The 21179-nt window shown below is 49.6% G+C and overlaps 1 protein-coding gene across 3 annotated transcripts; it reads right to left on the bottom strand.

Moving 5' to 3' along the window:
- Positions 1-5123: 5123 nt before the first annotated feature.
- FCRL6 (Fc receptor like 6) lies at positions 5124-20557 on the bottom strand. Of its 3 annotated transcripts, none has more exons than XM_014848319.3 (10): positions 20430-20557; positions 15894-15914; positions 14116-14382; positions 13300-13584; positions 12869-13150; positions 12351-12476; positions 8991-9056; positions 8305-8373; positions 6130-6161; positions 5124-6051 (listed from the first exon to the last, which is right to left on the bottom strand). In XM_014848319.3, exons 1-10 carry the CDS (start codon positions 20458-20460, stop codon positions 5923-5925), a joined length of 1308 nt encoding a protein of 435 aa, XP_014703805.2. In that variant the 5' UTR covers positions 20461-20557; the 3' UTR covers positions 5124-5922. The 3 variants fall into 3 exon arrangements, with proteins under 3 accessions (XP_014703805.2, XP_070353659.1, XP_070353658.1); XM_070497558.1 differs by having other exon boundaries at positions 5127-6051; positions 12869-12961; XM_070497557.1 differs by lacking the exon at positions 8991-9056 and having other exon boundaries at positions 5127-6051.
- Between the last annotated feature and the right edge of the window lie 622 nt (positions 20558-21179).

The following is a 21179-nucleotide window of genomic DNA, read 5'->3' as shown; positions in this document are numbered from 1 at the left end:
GAGGGAATGCTCTGAGAATGCTCGGAGGGAGGGGACTGTTGCCCATTTGAGCTGTGGATAATCTGCTGGTGGGAGAGAAAGAAGAGGCAGGGAAGCCTGGCTGGCAGCTGCTGGGATGGTCCTGACTGAAGCAGGAAGGAAATCTCTAGAGTGGAGAGAAAGGGGCAGAGCAGGAGTCATGACAGAACTTGGAAGCCGCCTGGCTAGGAGGCAGAGAGGCAGGCCAAGCGAGGGGTATTATTTATGACTCCATTGTCAATTCCATCATTCATGCATCAGACATTTATTGAGCATCTACTTACGAGCCAGCTGCTGGGCACACAGATGAAAGCATAGCCCCTGTCCTCAAGGAGTCCGCAGTTTCGATGAGAGGATGGATACGTAACCCAATAATTACCATCAGTGTGGCAAGAGTGACGCATGCAAGGGTTTAGAATGGGTTCTGGTGCATAGTCAGCACTCAAAAGAATATTCATCATTGCTACTAAATGGCCAGAGTGAGGGAGGAGGGGAGTGCCGGGCAGATGCAGATAAAGTTGTGTTGAGGTGTGAGCAGCCCCTGCTCCATCTCTCCCAGACTGGGAGCTCCATGAGGACAGGGATCAGGCCCCCTGGCCTTCTGCACCTAGCATATCTCCAAGGACAGGCTTTCCAACAGGTGGTGCCCTCGAAGCATGTATTGAAGTGGTCTGAATGATTCTGAGGTGTCAGGGCCCTGGCGGGGTGGGATTGCTGGGAATACAGGTGCTGAATTCCTTTGCAGGAGACAGTTAGCAGTCCCACTCTGTCTTAGCAGAATTGGTCATCCATAGTGGTCCATCCAAACAGAAAAGGAGTTGCAATCTTCCCTGTTCCCCCACCCTCCAGCCCTTTTCCTTGAGGGGAATTTCAGGGAAGCTGAGGAAGGGGGAAGGAGGAGGTTGGGTGAGGACTGGAAAATATCCCACCTCCCCAAATGGAAAGACTTCTGGCCTGTGACGACTGGAGAAAGATGGGCAGATGAAGGCGCAGGAAGGGTTAAGTCTGCCGTGGCAGGTTCTCCCCCAACTGCTAATCATTGGTTCAGACTACATTAATTACCCAGCCACAGGGGGAATGCACTGGAGTAAATTAGCTGGTGAGTTCAAAGGGGCCACTCCCCACATTCCTTAATTAAGAGAGCAGCTGGCAGCCGGGGCTGCTATTCAGCCTCCCTGGGGCCTTTCTGGGAAGCCCGGAGCCAGCAGAGTCTGCCTGCCACAGCCCAGGCAGGCGCAGTAGCTCCATCTGCCAGGCGCAAGGCCTGCGCCCGCCATTAGCCCACCTTCACTGCAGGCTTGGAGCGGGGAGCAGGTGTTAACTGCGGCCAAATAAGCCTCCTGAGCTTGACCATTAACCCTGGGAGCTGGGGTGCAGAGACTCAGGGCTGGGTGGAATTTGGGTGTGGTGTGAAGGGTGCAATTGTGATGCCCTGTCCCTGCCCACTCACAATTGTCCTTGCTCATTGGACTGGCCTGAGGGCACAATGAGGCCATGCTTCTCCCAGGAGGAGAAGTGGAGAAGGGAAAAAAAGGTGGGAGGTTTGAGGAGAGAAGAGCCCAGCAGGAAAGGAGGCAGAGGCAGAGTGCCCAACAGGAGGGAGGGGCATTCGGCAGGTTTTTTGCGAGCCAAGGGTGAGGGAAGAGGGCAGAGTGTACTGGGGAGTGGGTGGGACTCTGGGCATCACTTCAAGGGAGCGGTGCAGGATGGGGGCTGAAGAGGCAGGTAGAACCCCTCCTAAGCCCCATCTTGGTGTCCACCTTCACCTATATGGTTCCCACAGAGTGGACCATCTGCCTGCATGATCTGCCAGCTGACACCATGCCACCAGGCACTGGTCAGCCCCAAGGCTGCCCTGGGTGGGGGAGCTCATGCACACCTCTGCCTTACCAGCTGGCTTAGGCAGCAGTCTGTGATGTGGCAGGAAGACTGGGTTTGAGGCATTGCCTGCATGTGTGAATGGATGTACCTTTCCTCCTCTGAGATGGCACTCTCGCAGGTACATGGCCCTGAGCATAAGTGCCTCCTTAAATTTTGTGCCTAAGTCACCTCTCTTGCCTCACCCTCATCCTGGCCCTTCTGGGAGCAAGTAGAGGGAATGGAATCTTTGATGCACACAGCTGGAGAGGGAGAAACCGAGGAGAGAGGAGAAAGAGTGAGCCCAGAGAAATAACCCATAGCTCCTCGTGCAAGGTGTCTGAGGCTTAGGTAGGGTCTGCTTTTGAGGCAAAGATACACCTTTCCATGGGTTGAAGTCAGAGAGCATACAAAAGAAAAAAAGCCAGAATTGTGCTTTATTGAGGGAGAGAGTAGGGAGCTGGAAACACACTCATTCATTCACTCATTCACCAGACATTTGTCGGATTCCCATCCTATGCATGCTAATGCATTAAACAAATGTTTATAGAGCATCTAGCATGTGTAAGCCCCATGAGGTCAGGAACTCATGCTGATGATGACAGTGATCATGAGACTGATAAGAAGAGGAAAAGTCACTATTGATCTGTAGCCCCCGTGGGAAAGAATTCTGGAAACAAGTACAACGTAGGCTGTTCTTTCAAAGAGCTTGAGAGAAGAATTCCTCTGAGCAAAGGCACAGAGAGTGATGCATGCTGAAGAAGCAGACTTGCTGACCACTCCAGATCCTGCCAACTGCAGCTTCTTCCAGCAGTGCAGAGGGAGATATGAACATGTGTACAGGGCACGAAATATCCCAGTATTGGATGGAAAAGCCTGGGTCTCCCCCTTCCTGTGCACCCTGTAATCACAGTCAATACAAAGATGAAGGACACAGAGCTGCTGAGTGGATGCTCATTTAAATAAAAATGTAGAAGACCCTGTTTTCTAGCCAAATTTTAAATAACAAACCCGAAATTGACAGAAATCTCAATATGTGCAACCTGCCTGTTTTAGGGAAGGACTATGCTCTCTTTTTACTGTTGGTATCTAAATTTTACAGCCACATACAAGACAAGGACCAGGTGTTGAATCACATCTTGCAATGAAGCCATCCAATGAATGGATCAGGCTGGAGCCTAAGTCCTTGACTACCCAAGAGAGCCACCAGAGGGCAGCCACGAGGCTCCCAGCTGTCCTCTTACTCTCTCCCTTAAGGGACAGTTCCAGGCTGCCTCTCCATCCTCAACCCAGCTTTGGAGTTCTTTTCTCTCTTCTTACCCTATATATGATGTGACTCCATAGAACCCAGGTCCCTAGAGGAGGCACAGCCAACTCACCCTTGCTAGGTAATTGTTTGCATTTAGCTCCGACTTGGAGAGAAAAATAACATTTCACAATGCAAAGCCTTGAGACTACATGGAGGCTGCTGGGGGGCAGTCCTGTGCTGAGCGCCCTGTGGCAGGCTGGGTGCTGTGGTATCCTTCCTCAGTGTCTGCAGGGTCTGTCCCTGGAGAACTGTGAGAGTCCCATTCTCTCTTGGAGATGGCCCTTCTGCTCCTGCTCACCAGTGTCCTCTAGAAATAGAAACAGGTTCCTACTCCAAGGACCAGAAATGGGACTTTCAGGCTGGCTGTGCTGATATCAGACAAACCAGTGAGAGTCTGGGCTGAAGACCATGGGTGTCCTCTGAAAGCTCTACTTCCTTTATGTTCTTTTTGGGGATTTTCTTAATAATTGTTCATTTTGAGAAAATCCCAGCTCATTCTTTTCTAAACTAAGGGAAAAAGAACTGGGGGTGGGGAGAGATTCTGGGGAGAGAGCAAAGCACTGGAAATGCCAGGCTGGTGTGTGTGTGTGTGTGAGACAGAGAGGGAGAGAGTGTGTGTGTGAGTGTGAGGCTGAGTCTATATGTATGTGAAAGAAAGTGCGGGAGTGTGTGTGTGAGTGTGTGTGTGGAATAGGACTTCTCACTTATCTGTATTGAAGGACCTGTTTTCTTTTTTATTTTCAATCCATTGTGAACCTATACTTTTGTAGAATACAATAAAAGCAAATTACTAAAAAACTGAAATTAAAAGAGGCATACAAAATACAAGCCCTAATTTTTTATGATTACACATAAAATTACTCTGTATAGAAGTTTCAAGATTTGCTATAGAAGTTTCTAGATTCTTGCTTTCAATTGTTCTACTTATCTCATCCTGGCCTGGTAGACACAGTTCACAGATGGGCCCTAGTCCATGGACCATGCATTGAGTGTTCCTGGTGTAGGGGTGAGGGGGCGCGAGGGGAGGTATGAAAATTCAGGGAGAAGGCAGTCTATGGGGATGACTGGACCAGCAGGCTCCTTCGGGGTCCCCATCATCAGTGTTTCCTTCATGAGCTGTCCATGATTTGACCTTTACAAGGGTGTGCCTCCTTTACAGAGGGCACGGCCAGGGCTTGGGCTCTGAGGCTGCTTCCTGATTGACCAGTGAGGGCCCTGCGTTTCTAGATGACCTGGTGTGTGCCTCTCAGACATCCTAGCAGAGTCAAAGAGGCAAAGGGGAGGGGGTCTTGGTGTATTCTGGCCGTGGACTGGATTGGGGATGAGAGAGATGGGGAGGGGGATGAGGAAGAGGAAGGCTTCCAGTGGGAGAAGGGAAGAAAGAAAAGGGAATAAAAGAGAAGTGAGAAAAAAGGCTAGAATGGGTTGTTTTACTTGTTCTCTTGGGCCGCTCCGTCTCATCCACTGTCTTCACCCAGAGCAAAACCACAGGCGGTTAAGCTCCCAAAGGCTAGTGTACTTTGGTGAAGTATGTATTTTGGAGGCAGACCAGGCTTTTTAAACTTTAATGTGCATACAAATTGCCTAGAGATCTTACTGACATGCAGATTCTGATTCATCAGGTCTGGGGTTGGGTCTGAGCATCTGCATTTCTAATAAGCTCAAGGGTAAATGCTAGATGTCTGCAGCTCTGTGGGGCCAGGAGCTCTCTGAAAACGTGGACTTCTTGCTAGGAGAGGTGGGTGGGGTCTGGTGTAGTCAAGCGTCGGTAACTGAGACTTCATTCTGTGGTTCCAGAGCAGGGCCTTGTGAAGCTGGCGCCAGGGCTTCGCAGGAGCAAGTGTAACTAATCCTTCATTGACCACTCTCAGGCCTCAAAGAGTATAGACTCCTTGAACAAACCAAATCAAACTAGCAGGCAAATGAGTGATATTGATGAACAGTGTGAAACAAATTAATGATACACCTTTATTAACGAGTAAGCTTTACAACCATGTATCTTTTAAACATGCAAGGGGTAAGTGGGTTTTCTTGTGTACTCCACACATGGGGGCTTTGGGCGAGCCTCAATTCCATAAACTTTGGTAACCTGGAAGGGTTTGAACCAAAATGGAGCTGCACGTGAAGCAGAGTTCTCGGAGCCAGTGGGGCTCTGGCTTCAGTGTCAAGAATTCTCTGATATTGTCTGGGCCAGGCCCTTTCCCCACTGATCCTCGGTATCACTGAACCTCTGAGAGTCCCCTCAGCCCTGTGGTCACTCATGGGCCTCAGCAACAAAAAAAAGTTGGAAGTTGGAAGTTGAAAGTTGGAAATTCTTTATAGGAGCTACCCAGGGCCAGCCCTCTGGGATATGCAGATTGACGTTCTCTCCTTTCAGGGTCAAGCCAAGCACATCCAAAGGGACTGAGGACCATAACAGAAAGCACTTATATATAGAGAGAGAAGGGACTCTGACCCCTCCATTCACGTGGAAAGAAAATATCTGTTGCTTCCAAGTTCAGTTCACTGTTGGAACCTATTGTGTGAGTGGGATCTCCCTTCCCACACACTGCCTGGGCTTCTGCTAAGAGGGAGACCCAGAGTTCATTCATGTGCTCCTTGAGTCTCCTCAGGACCCTGACCAGGACAAAGGGCTTAGGGGCTCCCTGACTGGGAGACCCACAAAAGAGGCTGGGGCACTGCTGGCCTGCTGAGGAACACTGGAGGCTGTGGATGGATGTGCACGTTGAGGGGTACCGTCACCAGTAGAGGACCTCATCACGGTCACCAAGGGGATCTCTGTGGGTCCTGCTTCTCATATTCAGCCGCTTGGCTGGAACCTCACCAAGCTGTGGGCATCTCACCTCAGTGTAGATGACAGAATTGTCCTGTGAGAGAGTCAGGTTAGGATGAAGAATCGGATGTAACACAGAGGATGAGAAAACAGCAGGGGGGTCCCAAATTACCTTTTCCCTTGAGGTTGACTCAGCAGGCCTGGCTGTGGGGGAAAGAGGAGTACACTTAGGTTAGGGTCTGTGCTCACTGTTGTGTCTCCTTCCTAACTCCTCCTTGCCAGTTGTCTTCTTCTAGAGAGCTCGTACCAGCCCAGGGAACTCTGTTCCCCCTTTGACGTCTCAGGACCCTTGACCCTCCATCTGCAAATAGGTGGGCCTGGGAATCAGGAGACCTGGGTCTACGACACACGAGCTGTGTGACTTTCGGCCAGTCACCGGGAATCTGCATCTGAGCTTCCTCAACCAATAGTGGTGGTGGTGCTAAGAGCGACCACCTCACAAGGATAATGGAGAGAATGAAGAGCGATGAACTTGTCAAAGACACTTTAAAATAACCACTACATTAGACACTTAGCGTGTACCAGCCAATCTCTTAGTTGTGAGGATCATATTTATTATTGATCTTTCTCAAAGTGGGATGAGAGAACCGAGGCTCAGCAAGGTTAATAACTCTCCTCAGCCACTTCCATAAGAAGTGGGACTGTAGGCAGTGTTGAATCTCTGCAAACATGAGGAGATCCAGGGTCCCCTTCCCTATGGATCTTGGAATGTAATGGCCCCTCCTCACTCTGGGTTTCAGATTCTTCACCCATCCGTCAGGGAAAGCCTGCTTAGAGCATGAGTTGGGAGCAGATCGCCCCCAGCCCCACCCAATCCTGAATCATGCCTTCACCTTTGTTGCCCTCCTAGGATTAAAGCGGTCACATTTCCTTATTTTGCCAATGAAAACATATAGTCTGAGGCTGGTTTCTTTTTTTCTTTCTTATGTTTAAGTCCTCATTGTGACTCTCCTCGGGAAGGAACCGTGCCCACGTGTGCTTTCCTGTCTGCCCTGGCAGTGCTTTGGGCAATAAGCAGTCAAGTCCTGGGGGAACTGCCCCCAGTTCAAGAGACTCCTAGGCTGACCACTGCCCTTAGTGCCTTTTATGGGAGGGAGCAGAAACGCTGGGCTCATTCAAACTCATTTCACAGACCAGGAATCGAAATTTCAGAGCAGGTGAGGCATACGGAAAGAAGCTCCCTGTTTTTTGAATACCTATTACATACCAGACAATCTTTAAGATTTCTACAACCCAGGTTCTATTCCTAGTAATTTATAATAGTCTTGAAAAGTAGGCATTATTTCTACTTTATAGCTTAGGCTCAGAGAGGTTAAATAACTTGTCCAGTCACACATGAGTACATAGTCAGGTTTTGAACTCAGTTCTGACTGACTCAGAAACACACACTCTTCCCACGACACCACGTTGCCTCTCTCTCTGTTAGAGTGAGGACTGGCCTCTCCCCATCCCAGCTACCCTGACACTGGTAGCCTGGCTGGAGGTCATGGTCTTCTTAACTCCCTCCTATAGCTGGGACTGTTTTGTTCTGACTTAGACTCTGGGGAAAAGAAAAACTGTATCATTCTTTTCTCTCTTTCCTTTGTTCCTCCACAGTGTTCAGAAAAAGGCAAAAAACTCCCTAGTTAGGATGGTAGCAGTGTTGGTTGAGAGGCTGTTGAGGATAGTGATTATAGTGGTCATAGTGGTGGTGGTGGTGATGGAAGTGAAGGAGGAGGCGGTGGTGGTGATGATGGTGGTGATGGAGATAGTGGTCATTACGGTGATGGTAAAATGGTCTTAGTAGTCTAGTGGTTAAGATTCAATGCTCTCACCCCTGCTATCTGAATTTGTTTCCTGGCCAGAGAACCACATTACATATCTGTTGGTTGTCATACTGTGGTGGCTGTGTGTTACCGTGATGCTGAAAGCTATGCCAACGGTATTTCAAACACCAGCAGCGTCACCCGTGGTAGAGAGGTTTCAGTGGAGCTTCCAGACTAAGAGAGACTAGGAAAAAGGACCTGGCCACCCACTTCAAAAAAAGTTGGCCATGAAAACCCTATGAATAGCAGCGGAGAACTGTCTGATATAGCGCTGGAAGGTGAGAGGATGGTGAGAAAAGACTGGGCAGGGTTCCCCTCTGCTGCACACAGAATCAACTGGATGGAATCAACTCACTGACATTAACAACAACAAAATGGTAATGGTGATGAAACCCTCAAAGTGATAGTGATACCCTCACCCCAGGCGCCAAACTTCCCATTTACATTGGCAAAGATGTCAAGTATGGCCCAAGATCACTCACCTTCACTATTTGAGGTTGTACGCACTGCAGAGTAGATGACACCTTCTTCTTTCTTATTCTGATAATGAACTGAAAGAAGGAACGAGGCTTAAATATGACCCACCTGCTTGCCCACCTAAGACAAGTGTCCTGAAGACACGCATGCAGGAAAGGCAATCAGGGGCTGTGTCATGGTGAAAACTGGCAGTGGGAGGCAGTCATTAATATAGGATACCCATGTTGGCAAGAGGTGCCTGGTCTCTGCAACAGATTCTAGCAGCTTCCCCAGCCCAACATTGTTTAAACTAGAGGTTGGCAAACTTTTTCTGTAAAAAAGATAGTAAATATTTTAGTCTTTGTGGGCCACACAGTCTCTGTGGCAACCACTTGGCTCTGTAGTAAACAGTCACGCACAATACATAAACAACTTTCTTTACAAAAATATGTGGTGGGCCTGGGTTTGGCCCATGCACCATAGTTTGCCAACCTTTGGTCTAAACACTCCCTGCCCTCTCTCCTGGAGTCCAGGCTCTCCCACCACCAACTCCACAGCTCTTGCTCGTCAAACTCTCTGCAGCAGCCGTCCTTCCCCAGATGACTCTGATTCCTGAGACCTGGGGCTCACAAGGGCTTCCTTCTCCTTACTCCCCTCAAGAGGCCCTTCTCTGCCTTAATGGACAGACCATGGTCCTGCTGGGAGTCCTTACCTTTGGCACACAGTGAGTGCTGCTCTCCACTTGGAGCTGGGGGCAGATTCTGGGGTGGAAGGGGCCCTAGGCGATACAAAGTCACAATTCACTGAGATCCCTCGGAGAGAAGGCTGGACGGGGGGACAGAGAGGCTGAGAGAAAGAATGTCAGTGGAGGCTACTGGAGGTCTGAGGCTGGTTTGTTCATGAAGGTTAATTCATAGGTCTGGACACAGTAAATTTTTATGGGATGTTTCCTTTGAAAAATACCCTAGAGGGTAGGATACCTCTATAGGAATCACAAACTGGGAGGGAATAGGGTCAGAAAGGATGGGTTACACCCTTGCATGGAAAGGGCCCCAGACCTACCAGTCAGGCTGCTTTTGAGAAGGGGAAAAAGCTAATAACTTTGACCACACACTATGCCAGACACTGGGCTGGGGAATTCAAATGCAGTGTCTACTTCAGCGCAAAGCACCTAACCCAGAGACCACCACATGGCTGGATGTCAAGAAAGCCTCCTTTCCTAATTCTTCGGTGTTGCAAAGGCCGATACTGTATCTCCATTTTACAGACGAGGTGACTGAGGCTGGGAGAGGTGACTTCTCCACAGTCACACAGGAAGTGGTGAGGACAGAATCTTAATCCAGGTTTGTATGCTTTTTCTCCATGATCATGCTGCCTCTGTGATAGCAGCTACTTCCAGAACTTTAAAAATTAGCTCCTGGGATAGGAATTGAGTCACATGTGGATTTTAGAACACCTGGTTCATGGTCAGTGCCCAAGAAATATTCATTAGCTCTAACAGCAAGAATGCATCAGAATCAGTGGGTAGGATCTGTGGAAATGACTCCTTCTGTGAAACCAAGGGTGCATTTGTGGAGACTCAGAGAGGCCTGTGATTATTAAACGTGCCCTACTGCTCATTCCTCGGGGCCGTGGTTCCGAGTCTCCACTCCATGAAGAGCTCTGTGAACTCGAGGGAACTCTGTTTTATGGGAGGTGTGACAACAGGTAGTAAAATGAACACTTGTAAACAAACAAACCAGAACTTGCACACCTAAGTAAGTGCTCCTTTGAAGTAGGCCCCTTGCATGACCACATCCTAGTTCTAGAGACATCATCATCGGTCAAAATGTTTTGAAAATGACCTTCAGAGATACAGACTCAATCTACTGAACAGCTTTGGTGGTGGCATATTTTTGTCTGGTGAGGAATGGATATGCTATCTGGAAATGGGTAAGGATCTTCCAGAGCTGGGTGTGGAGAAGGAAGGTGTTGATATGACTGTTTTTCTTGTGTAGCTATGGAGTCGGGCCTGAAGGTGGTTTTCTGAGCTACATTATAAAAAAGGTTTTGTGCTCCTGAGATTCTGAGATAAGAGGACCACCACCCGGAGTCTTATTTTCATGAGAGACAGGTTTCTTAACAAGAAATAGCCCAGGTGCTCCTGGCAGTGGGGGTTGGGTGGGGAGTGGGGATGGGTGGGGGGGGGAGGGCAGAATCTCCATGTGAACAGGTAATGCTCTTTTACTCCCTGTGAAAGGCATCTTCCTCTTGATGATCTTTCACCAGTGATTTCTCTTCTATCATCTTGTCCGGGGCTGGGAGGGAGAAGGCTGTGCTATGTTGCTTTGCCTTTAAAGATCTGACCCACAGGTGAGTGAACGGAAACACCTGTGCTACCGAGGCCAGACTGGGCCACTGGAAGGAGGCTTTGTTACAGATGCAGGGATGGTAGAACTCAAAGATCTTCAGTTCATCGTCCTCTACTCCAGCGGCCTCCCCATCTAGCTCTGGGCCTGCCTCCATCTTTCTCCTACCATACAGGTAATATCTTAAAGCAAGTCTAGCCTGCATGAAATCTATACTCAAGACTAGAGGGAAGAGGGAATGGGAGGCTGGATGGACAAAGACTGCTAAATTAAAAAGGCGAGAAGAAGTTGGAGGCTGGCCCAAGCCCTAACTGGGGTGCCTGGTGAGGCAAGAGATTGGGTCTAGGGCCGGGGAGAGACTCTTTCAGGTATCCTGGCGGATGGTCAGGGAGGAAAACTTGGATCGCATGACTGGGTGGTCTTCCTCAGAGAGCAGTCTGTCCCAACTCTGGGAAAACATCACTAATTCCTCAACAGAGGGAGCTACAAACTTGAATAAGTAAATCTGGCTCTGGAGGTCTAGGAGAGCAATTGCTTTTGCCCTCGGCAAGTGGAAAATAAGACTGTTGCCCTGCAGAGGAGGAAGTGGGGTTGTTTGAGCCTCTGTAGGTGGATTTGAAGGCCTAGGAATAAACTGGCACCAAATAGCTTTGGCTCATTTCCCGTAAATGTGGCCTGAGGTGAACAGGGTTAGAGTTGGAATAAATGTGTAGCCACCCAAGGTAATTGCTTTGAAAGCCAACATTCACGCTTAACTATCATGACCAAGACAGGAAGAAGAAGAGAGTCTTGAATATCAAAATTGATAGATTACCTAGAAATGCCATTTCTCTGATTGTTTTCCCTGTGCATCTGAATTTTAACCAAATTTTTTATTTTCAGTGATTCTGACTGGAGGAATTAGAGAATGGACAACAGGAGAAAGGGCCACCCAGGGAACCTGCTGGATGACCTGCTGAGATGACTGAGAAATGTACTGAGCACCCAGCAAGTGCCCGTTTAACACATTAGGTTAGATGGTGTTAACTCATTAGTTGTTAGATAGATGTTATTGTTCTGACTTACACCCTTACGATATCCGAGAGCAGATCTTAGAGCATCTTAGAGTGAACTGGGCCAAGGTCACAGAATTAGTCAACAGCAGTGTTGGGGCCAGGCCCTTGCTCAGTCCTCTGCACCATGTTTCCTTTCTGATGACTTATCCACTGAACACTCACTGAGGGCACAGCCCTGTACAAGATGAGTGTGTGTGTGTGAGCAGGCACACACACTCTGGAGTTTTCATTTCTTCTTTCTCCTCTACTAGGTAGACCAGAGCTCTGGTGAGTTTAATGAGAGAGAGAGTTGGAGGCCTTAGGTTTTTTCAGTCAAATTCACAGCCACAGACTGTCTTTCAAATGTGAAGGACACTGATCGACATCAAGTTCGGTTTGTAAGAATCACTATTTGTGCCTCTATTCATGCCTCAGCGTGTAGCAGTGTGTTTGTGTGCATCTCTGGGTGACTGCGTGTGTGAGACAGTGTGTCCCTGTGTGTGTATGTTTTGGAAGCTGTAAGTGTCCCTCCATGGGCCCCTTTGTGTGACATGTGAAGAGAAGTCCTTCCTCCCACCCAACACCCAGGAGAAGAAAGCAGCTGGTCCTGTCAGACTCTGGCTTTCCAAAGGCTGGGCAGTGCCTGGCATAGGGATTCAGCAACAAAGAAAGCCAGAAAGAGTTACTGACCGTTTTTTCTCCAGGGTCTGAAATAACCCAGAAGTGCAGCAGCAATGACCATCACACCCAGCAGGCTTGCAGGTAGCCAAGGAACCAGCCAGTTGCTGCTGGTGGGGGTGGACAAGACCAGAGGACCTAGGGGGTGAGTAGAGATGACCATGAGCATTGAGGAAGAAATTCAGAAATACATCCCAGATGGGCACAGAAGAGACAGAATGGCTGGCATTAGGGGGAATCACGTGGCCTGGAGGAACCTTGTAGATGGGGATGAAGGATGGCTCAGAGGATGCCAGCATGGACAGGCAATGCCATGGATGACCAGGTAGCCCTTGCCCCATGGCATTCCCCACTCTCCATAGACTTCATTATTTCCCCACCAGGTTCAGTGGATAGGGTCCATGCTCAGTCTCGCAGTGCCTGCTACCAGCCCAGCATTGTGCTGGGCGTGGTGGGAAGTACACAGAAGAGTCAGAAGTGACCCTGCCAGTTTCCTGGGGCTCAGAATCCAGTTGGGGGACAAGACGTACCATCCACGGAGAGTGTCTCAGGCCCACTTGACTCTTTGGAAACACTGTTCTCAGCCTGGCAGGAGTAGTTCCCAGCATGCTGCTTTGACATCACTGGGAAGAGGAAGGAGACAGCTCCACCATGGGGGGCTGAGTGATTCCCCAGGATCTTCCCGTCGAGGTAGAATGAGTACAGGATCGGGGGGGAGCCCCTCTGGACCTCACAGAGAAGCTCCACTATGTCCCCCACTGCGAGGCCAGAGGGCCTGGGTCTCAGCGTGAGCAGAGGACGGGACACAGGAGCTGGGGCAGCACACAGGTTGGGAGGGTCAGCTGGACCACCCAGGCTCCCAGCTCTTCCTCCCCTAGGCACCCCTCCCCACACTCCCAGGGGACCCCATTGCCTGATGCCCAGATCCCTGGGGAGTGTCTCCCGTCCCTCCTCCACTTACCCCGCACCCTGATCTCCAGCTGGGGGCTCTGTTTCTGAACTCGGCCTCCCTCAGGGGCAGCCTTGCACCAGTAAAGCCCAGAGTCTCCATCCTGGGCTCCTGGGATGCACAGTTCTGGGTGGAGGCCCCCGTCCTGCAAGACGTGGCCCTCCTTGTAGAAGGAGAAGAGGAGCCGCAAGGCTGACCTCTGTGGGTGCAGCATTGTCTCACATCTCAGGGTCACCGGGCTCCCCTCACGGGGGTCAGAAGAGGGGACAGTGCTCAGCACAGGAGGCAGGAACAGCTCTGGGGAAAGGCACGCCCAGGACTCAGGACAGGGCCCTGGACAGCGAGGCCCCAAGAGGCTGAGGTCTGCGCTTCAGCACATCCCAGGCCACAGCCCCCTGTCCTGTGGAAAACACTCATCATCTCCCGGGAACCGGCCTCTCATCCTACCCACTAGCTCTGAAATGACTCCCACACACCCGAGCCCCTCTGGAATCCCAGGCCAGAGCCAGAGGGGCCTTAGAGGTCATTTGTCCCCAGAGGGGAAGGGTCCAGCCCAGGGCCTCAAGGGGAGTGAGTGGCAGGACTGGTTCAGGGCTCTTCCTAGACCCTCCCCAGGGCACCTCCCCTCCTTCTCCTGGCTCCAGATGTGCCCCATGGTGTGCAGGCAGGGCATTTGGACAGTGTCATGGATGTCTCAGGGCCCTGTGGACTGGCCCAGCATCAGGGGCAGCCAGAGGTGGGGGTACTGCCCAGAGAGCTGCTGACTTCTAGAGACCAGATCCCTGAGCAGCACCCTACTCCCTTCAATCCACCAAACTGGTGACTCACCTTGGACTTGAACCATGGTAATCCTTGAGATTTGCATGTCTGTGAATGGACCGTAAGTCACCTGCCCACTGCACCAGTACCGGCCACTGTTTTTCACTGTTGCTGGCCCCACGGACAGAGTCTGGCTGTCCTTAGAGAACTGGAGGGATTTCCCATCTTTGTAGAATGTCACCCGGGACACGGCTGCATTCCTCCTTCCCTGGCATTGCAGAGTCAGGGTGTCTCCTTCAAACACGGGGTCTGGCCAGGCTCGGAGGTTCAGCCAGACTGTGAGACACAGGAACAGGGTCACCCTGGAGCTGCAGGTTCCATCAGCCCGTTTTCTTCCTCTGTCCCCCAGCCTGAGGCCTCCCACTCGGGATGGAGGCTTCTGGATGATGCCTGTACAGCTGTCACTGTCCCTCAGTCCTTCATGCCAGACCCGGGTCAGGGCCTCTACTCTCCTTTCCCCTCCTTCTTCTCTTCTCTCTCTTCTTTTCCTTGCCCGCCCGCCCCCCCCCCCCCACTGCCCTCTTCTTCCTGTGCCTCCTTTTTGGCCTTCTTCCCTCCTACCCTCCTTGTCTCCTTTTACATTGCACTGTCCTCTGCCACCTTACCAAGCTTGGGTCAAGTTGGATTCCTTCCATCCATTGTTCTGCTGTACTCCTCCTGAGCCAATTCTCACTCCCCTAGATTGGTTTCTTATCTCCTGACTCCCCAAGAGCAGCTCCTTGTGAGAGCTGCACCCCTGCCCACCAGAGAGGAGCTACAGCGGCAGGTGTCGGAAGTGCCACCGCCTTGGCTCACTCCTGCTGCTTTTCTTGTCAGGCTTCCCCAGACCCAGCCTCCATCTGCACCCCCAGCAGGGAGTTTTTCACCACATTTCTACCATGGTCACGGGCAGGGATCTGTCAACTCTGTCCTCACTACTAAAAATGTATACTATACCCTGAGGTGGACAAGGAAGAGCTCCTGGGGACCCAGCATCATTTGCAGAGTGGCCCCAGGCCATACTTCTCTGACAAGTCAGACACCACCAGTCCCAGGCAGAACTCAGGGGCCTGAACTTTTCACTGGAGAATAATGATGAGGACCAGATAGGGAGCTCCAAGGGGAGCCCCAGCATACCTTGCCTTTGCCTGGATCTCCTTGGATCCTCAAGACCTGTCCCCTGGAAGTAATGATGCTCACAAAAGTAATGATGCTCCCAGCCTAACTAAATGATGAGTTTTGCTTCTACGACTGCTCCTTCTAGCAGCACTAAGTGTTGCATTGAATTCTCCCTCCCTGGCATCACAGAACATGTCCTTTAAGGTCAAGATGTTCATAGGTCAGAGTTTTTTCCTACTCAAAAGAAAGCTCCATGGAGGTCAGTGGGACGGTGGGCTAGAGACTAAGGGCAGCTGAGGAACAAAGACTGATCTATAGACAAAGGTGCCTGCTTCTCTGACTATAAAAGGGAGAGAAAGGAGTCCAGGGTCTCGATGAGTGGAGAATACTGGGGCTCCAGGGCCACACTGGGAGGAGATGGAGGCCAGTGCTACCTGGAAGGAAACAGGATGGAGGCCCAGAGCCATTCTGCTGGGACTTGAGTCACCCTAGAATTACCCTCAGCCTGAGATCAGTGGAGTCTTGGTTTTCTCCTCTTCCTGGGCATTAGCTAAGTCTTCTGAGGCAGGGCCTAGTCTGGTGTTGCTCTGAAGATGTTTCTGGGGGACCCAATGGCCCTGCCTTGTAGCCATCCAATGTTTTGACCCAGGAACACACTTGGAGATAGAAGAGACATAGACAAGACTTACCTATTTTCCCCAAACAGGGAACTACAAGAGAACAAAGTGAGAAAATTAGGTTAAGTAGCAGAAAGAATTTTATGACAAGGAAGCCTGTCACCTCAGGAATGGGTGGTAACACCCATTCAATCAACCAACCACCCAGCCCCACAGGCACCTAGTCATCCAACCACCCAATCACTCGGCCATGCAGCCGCTCAACCATCTAGCCACCCAGCCACTAAACCATCCAACTACCCAGCCACCCAACCACCCAGACAAGCAGCCACCTAACCACCCAGCTAACTAGCCACCCAGCCACCCAATAACTTTTATGGTGGACCTACTGCCTGGACTCCTCTGCTCTATTTCAGTTAAAATGTTGCCTCCTTAGACAGGTCTTCCTGGGACACCCAATCAAAAGAATTCTCCTCAATCACTATCACAATGCCCCATTGTATTATCATCAGAGCACTTATCACTGTTATAAATTATCGTATTCATTAAATTGCCTGCTTATCACCTGTCTCCCTCTGTCTAGAATGTAAGCTCCATGACAGCAGGGACTCTGCCTGTCTTGTTCAGGGCCATATTACCTATGCCTATGACCTGTGCCTGGAACACAGTCTGTGTTCAATAAGCACCTGTTGAATAAATGCATGAATGCTTTCCTTTGTGCCCAGACATGCGGGGCAGGGAACAAAAATTAGAATACATAGGACTAGACTCTTGCACTAATGTGCCTGTGGGTCCTATCTGCACTTATAGAAGAACTCAGATAGCAGAGGCAGGACCTGACTCCTGTGGTCCAATGTCCCTACTCTGAGGAACAGAGGATGGAAGCAATCAGATGCAGGAGGTAAGGTTTCCCTGGAGGAGTAATCATTAAAGGATGTGGGACATGGACAGGCAGCTCGGATCAAAGAGAGAACTACAAACCAGCCACTGCATCACACACTTGCTTGCACCTTGTATACACTGCACTCATGCTTTTAAATGAATGAATGTTTGAGGAGAATAGGTGGCCTGGGAAGAGAGGCCAAGCCATAAAATGATGACAGATGAGGTTAGACAGATATGAATAGCTTACAGGATGGAGGACCCTAAATTGAGAGGCACGGTTGGATATGAGGCAGTGGAGAGTATTTTGGCCTTTGGGGCAGGGGTGAAACAATAAATGGTGTAGGGCTGAGAGCAGTCAGTCCAGCCTATCCTCTAGCTTTCCTTGTGTCCTTCATTGCTGACATGTCCTAGGTGCTGTGCAGAACACTGAGAAATGCAAGATTGGCCTTGGGAGGGGTGGGTGAAGACTTTCTCAGTAGATGTTTGAGATGCAGATGTTTGCATGTTCATTCACATGCTGCCATCTTGCTGTCCACACTACCTGGGACACAGGCAGAGGCTTTCCACCTTCATTCTCTACTTAGCTCAGCCACAGGTTCTCAGTGTGCGCAGAATTATGAGTTTCTTTCTTACCATCCTGCGATCGCCCCCTCCCCACATCTAAACATATCTTTTACTATGAGGTTGGTGTAGTGGAAAGCATGCAGGATTTGGAATCAGACGACGTGGACTAGACTCATGAATACAGCTCTTTCTGTGTGACCTTGGACGAATTGTTTAAATCCCAGAGCCTCCAGTTCCTGGTTCTGCAGGTATACTGGGAATGATAGCAGTCATTTTTTCCTGACGGAGTAGTTGCATAGGTTATATTGTCCCCCTGCCTGGGAAAGTGGTTATTACATTAGCTGAGAGCAGAGAGAAGGCCTGACCTCAGAGTGACTAAGACCTTAGTGTGTAGCGATGCCTCCCTTTTGTTCCCCTCTTCACCGGAAAACAATCTTGCAGCCACAAAGTGATAAACAAACACGGTTGAGGGTACTGAAGCCTATAATAAGAGAGAAGGCATGCAGAGAACATAGAGACACTTCAACTGAGCTCATGTCCCCAAATCCCGAAGACTTGCTCTCCAAGGCACTGAAAGACCTTGGAGTTGTGATTGCAGACCCACCGGCTATAATCAAGACAGCAGTGAACCGGGCACAAGCAGACTGGGCAATGTCTGCTTACAGCAGTTCCTATAAAAAGGACCTGGGGGCCTCAGTAGCTGTAGGCTAAAGATGAGGTGATAGTGTGATGAGATAGCCAAGAGCTATTGTCAAACTAGTTTGCACAGCAGAGTCTTGGACAGTGGAGGCAGCAGCCCCACTGACCTCTGCACCAGTCAGGCCACTACGGGAGGGAGGAGAATGTCTAGCTCCTGGCCCACTAACAAAGCGCATCAAGACCAAGCATCCCAGGACAACGAACACGGTCTAGAAACCATTTCCTATTAGATGGATTGGGAGAAGATATTTATCTGAAAAAGACAAGACAGAGTAGGGAAATATGGTGGTCTTCAAATACTTGATGGGTTAAGCTTAAAAGAGGGGAGAGACTTATTCTGAGTTACTTCATAGGGCAGAAGTGGGGCTAATTCATGGAAATTAGAGGTGTCAGGGAGGCAAGTTTCAGCTCCACATGAAGAAGTATCTCACAACTGTGTTCTACCACATCGGAACATGCTTCTTTGCCAAGCTGTGGCTGCCATGTAGCCGGGAGGGTTATGTGGAAGCCCCGTGAGACCTGTCATGGATGCTGTGTGTGTATATGAGGATGGGTTCCAGTACTGGGAGTGAAGTTGGTTAATGCGTGGCTCAGAAGAAAATTAAGGTTCATCTCCCAAACATTAAATATATCTTTCGTGGACAGCCATGTACCAGCACGGTCAATGTCAGGGCCTCTAGCCTCTTGAATCCCTGATAGCCAACAATAATATTAGGCACCATTTATTGTGTGACCATGCCCTGCCAGGCACTTTAAATGGATTTTATTTTCCAGTTTTCCTGATTAGAATCCAACTACATGCAGACCAGAGGTAGTGAGGTAGAAGGGAAAAAGCATCGGGTTTGACATCAAATGGACTTGGGTTTACATCCCTGTTTTGTTCTTGTTAGCAGGGTAATTCTCGGCAAAGTTTCTTAAACTTTTTGAAGCTCATTTTCTTCAACTGCTTAATAGGGATAAAAAAAAAATGCCTGCTCTCTAAGTCTCTGAAGGTTAGATGCGAAAATGTCCGCGCTACAAAGTAGGTGTTTTTCTCTCAGTCCCTCTGTCCACATCCGAGAGGAAATAGCAGCTCTGCTCTTACAGTAACTCTGTTCCTACACATCTAGCCATGGGGTCCATGTCTTAGGCTGTTTTTCTGTCCTGAGCAACAAGTGTGACCCAGTCATGCCAGTCTCTCTCTGACTAACTCTCTCCTTTTTCTCTTCCTTTGTTCTCTCCCATCAGATCCTGAGTTCCAAGCTGGGAAGCTCTGGGACTTTATCTAGTCAAGTCCTAGGGCTGTTCCTTCTACAAGGTAGCCATTTGTCCTTGGGGATCTTTCCTCTGGAGTATATCCAGGCACTAGGCCATCCTGTCCCCGCCCTTAGTGTGAGCATTAGACCTTTCACTTGTTCAAATGGCCATTCGTAGAACACACAGGCTAACCCAGGGTAACACAGTGATGTCGGGGAAGGAAGAGCTCTGAGTGGAACAGGTATTTTCCTCACAGAGGTCAAATTCTCAAATTCTATCCAGGAAGAGACTGTATTTAGGAATGGTTTTGTTTTTCTGGTTCAGTGAAAACAAATAAACAAACTACTGAGACCAAATTTAAAAAGTAAGTCAACTCAGAAACTATAAAATGAAATGAAATATATGACGAGACTTGTTCCTTTAAGTGTAGCAGGGTGACAATGGCTGAGACTGAGCCAAGTCTGAGGGAGCCCAGGGACGCCCTTCCCCCAATCCTCTACTCATAGACCAGCCCCTTCAGTCACTGGCCTGGGTTACTGGCCCCGGGGGGAGGTGGGTCAAGAAAAGAGAAATGGATCAGAGAGAAAGGATTTGATCCTTCTAACCATCCCCAAGGACCAGTCAGACTAGAAACAGACCCCCATCCCCAATAGAGAGAGGATGTAGGCAGATAAAGGACAATCAATTTGAAAAGGCCTTTGAACACCCAGAGCAAAGACTCTTGACCAGTTGAGAAGCCTGGTAATTGTTGATAGGTTCTAAGAAAATGCTGAGGCTTCATAAAAATACATCTCCTTGTAAAACCCCAGCTCCCATCTGCTTTTCCCTGTTTCCCTCATCTCTCCCCATCCCCAGTAGCCTCCTTTCCTTCTATAACTTTATTTTTCCCCCACGACAGCTCTGATGAGTGTTTTAACCTGATTTCACAAGGTAAATATGTCACTGGGACTCAGAATGTGATTTTCTGCCTCCCTAATTTAGCTCTGATACATCGAAGGGCTGCCCTTCCAGGGACCCAGGCAAAGGGGACGGGAAACATCAGGGATCCCTCCTACCCACCCCACCCCCACCCATCTCTTTCAAATATACCCATGGGTACGCACGTGTCTCAAGCTCCAGCCATAAATGCACGTGAACTGAGAGAGGTCAAATCAGGCTTCGCGTCTCAGGAACGACTTACAGTCTTTGGTGACCAGGAGGGGATGCTAACGCTCAGTCACTTACCGAAGAACAGCACAACCGTCCAGAGCAGCATGGCGCCTGGCCTGGTGCGGAGGAGGGAGCAGGTCAGACTGAAGGCAGACGGAAAGCTGGGGGCAGAGCATCTAGGCCACAGGCGCAGGGTGGGGTGAGTAAGTCCTCTCACTAAAACGGTGCTACTATTTGACAGTCTAAATAGAGGAAGTGGGGAAGAAACTTAAAAAGCTCAAGTTGGTATTTCCTTTTTGATATAAGGAGTATTATAAGAATAAATTTTCTTGACCATGGAGCATGAAGGTATCAGTAAGTAAACCACTAGCAAGCACTTTTGAACATTCTCTCTGTGGCTTCAAAACGCTCATTCTAGGGAACCAGGATGGGGCATAGCTATGCAAAGATCCAGAAACTGCCAGAATTTGCTTGGTCTCAGCCTCAGTTAGCTTGGAAGGTTTCCAGCACAGTGCGGGAAACACGAAGATCATCCATCCCCGACCCTGAGTGACCACCAGTTCTCGGAGGTGCCCCACCGCCTCCAAGGAGAAATGTGTCTGGACAACACAATGAGATGGAGAAGTGAATCCTGAAAATGGTCCACAAGACCATCAGTTCAGGAGGGAATCAGAGATCAGTGAGGTTGGACTAGAAAGGGGCTAGAGGTTCTGAATTTGAGGCTCTAAGACCATGAGGTTATTATTTTGAGAACAATTGTTCATTAAAAGACACCATTAAGAGAGTGAATAGGCACCACAGGGATAAGATATTTTTAATACATAC

This window comes from Equus asinus, chromosome 25, assembly GCF_041296235.1.
Source record: "Equus asinus isolate D_3611 breed Donkey chromosome 25, EquAss-T2T_v2, whole genome shotgun sequence".
NCBI lineage: Eukaryota > Metazoa > Chordata > Mammalia > Perissodactyla > Equidae > Equus > Equus asinus.
The sequence above is the reverse complement of the archived record's forward strand: the minus strand, read 5'-3'. Positions and strand labels throughout refer to the sequence as shown.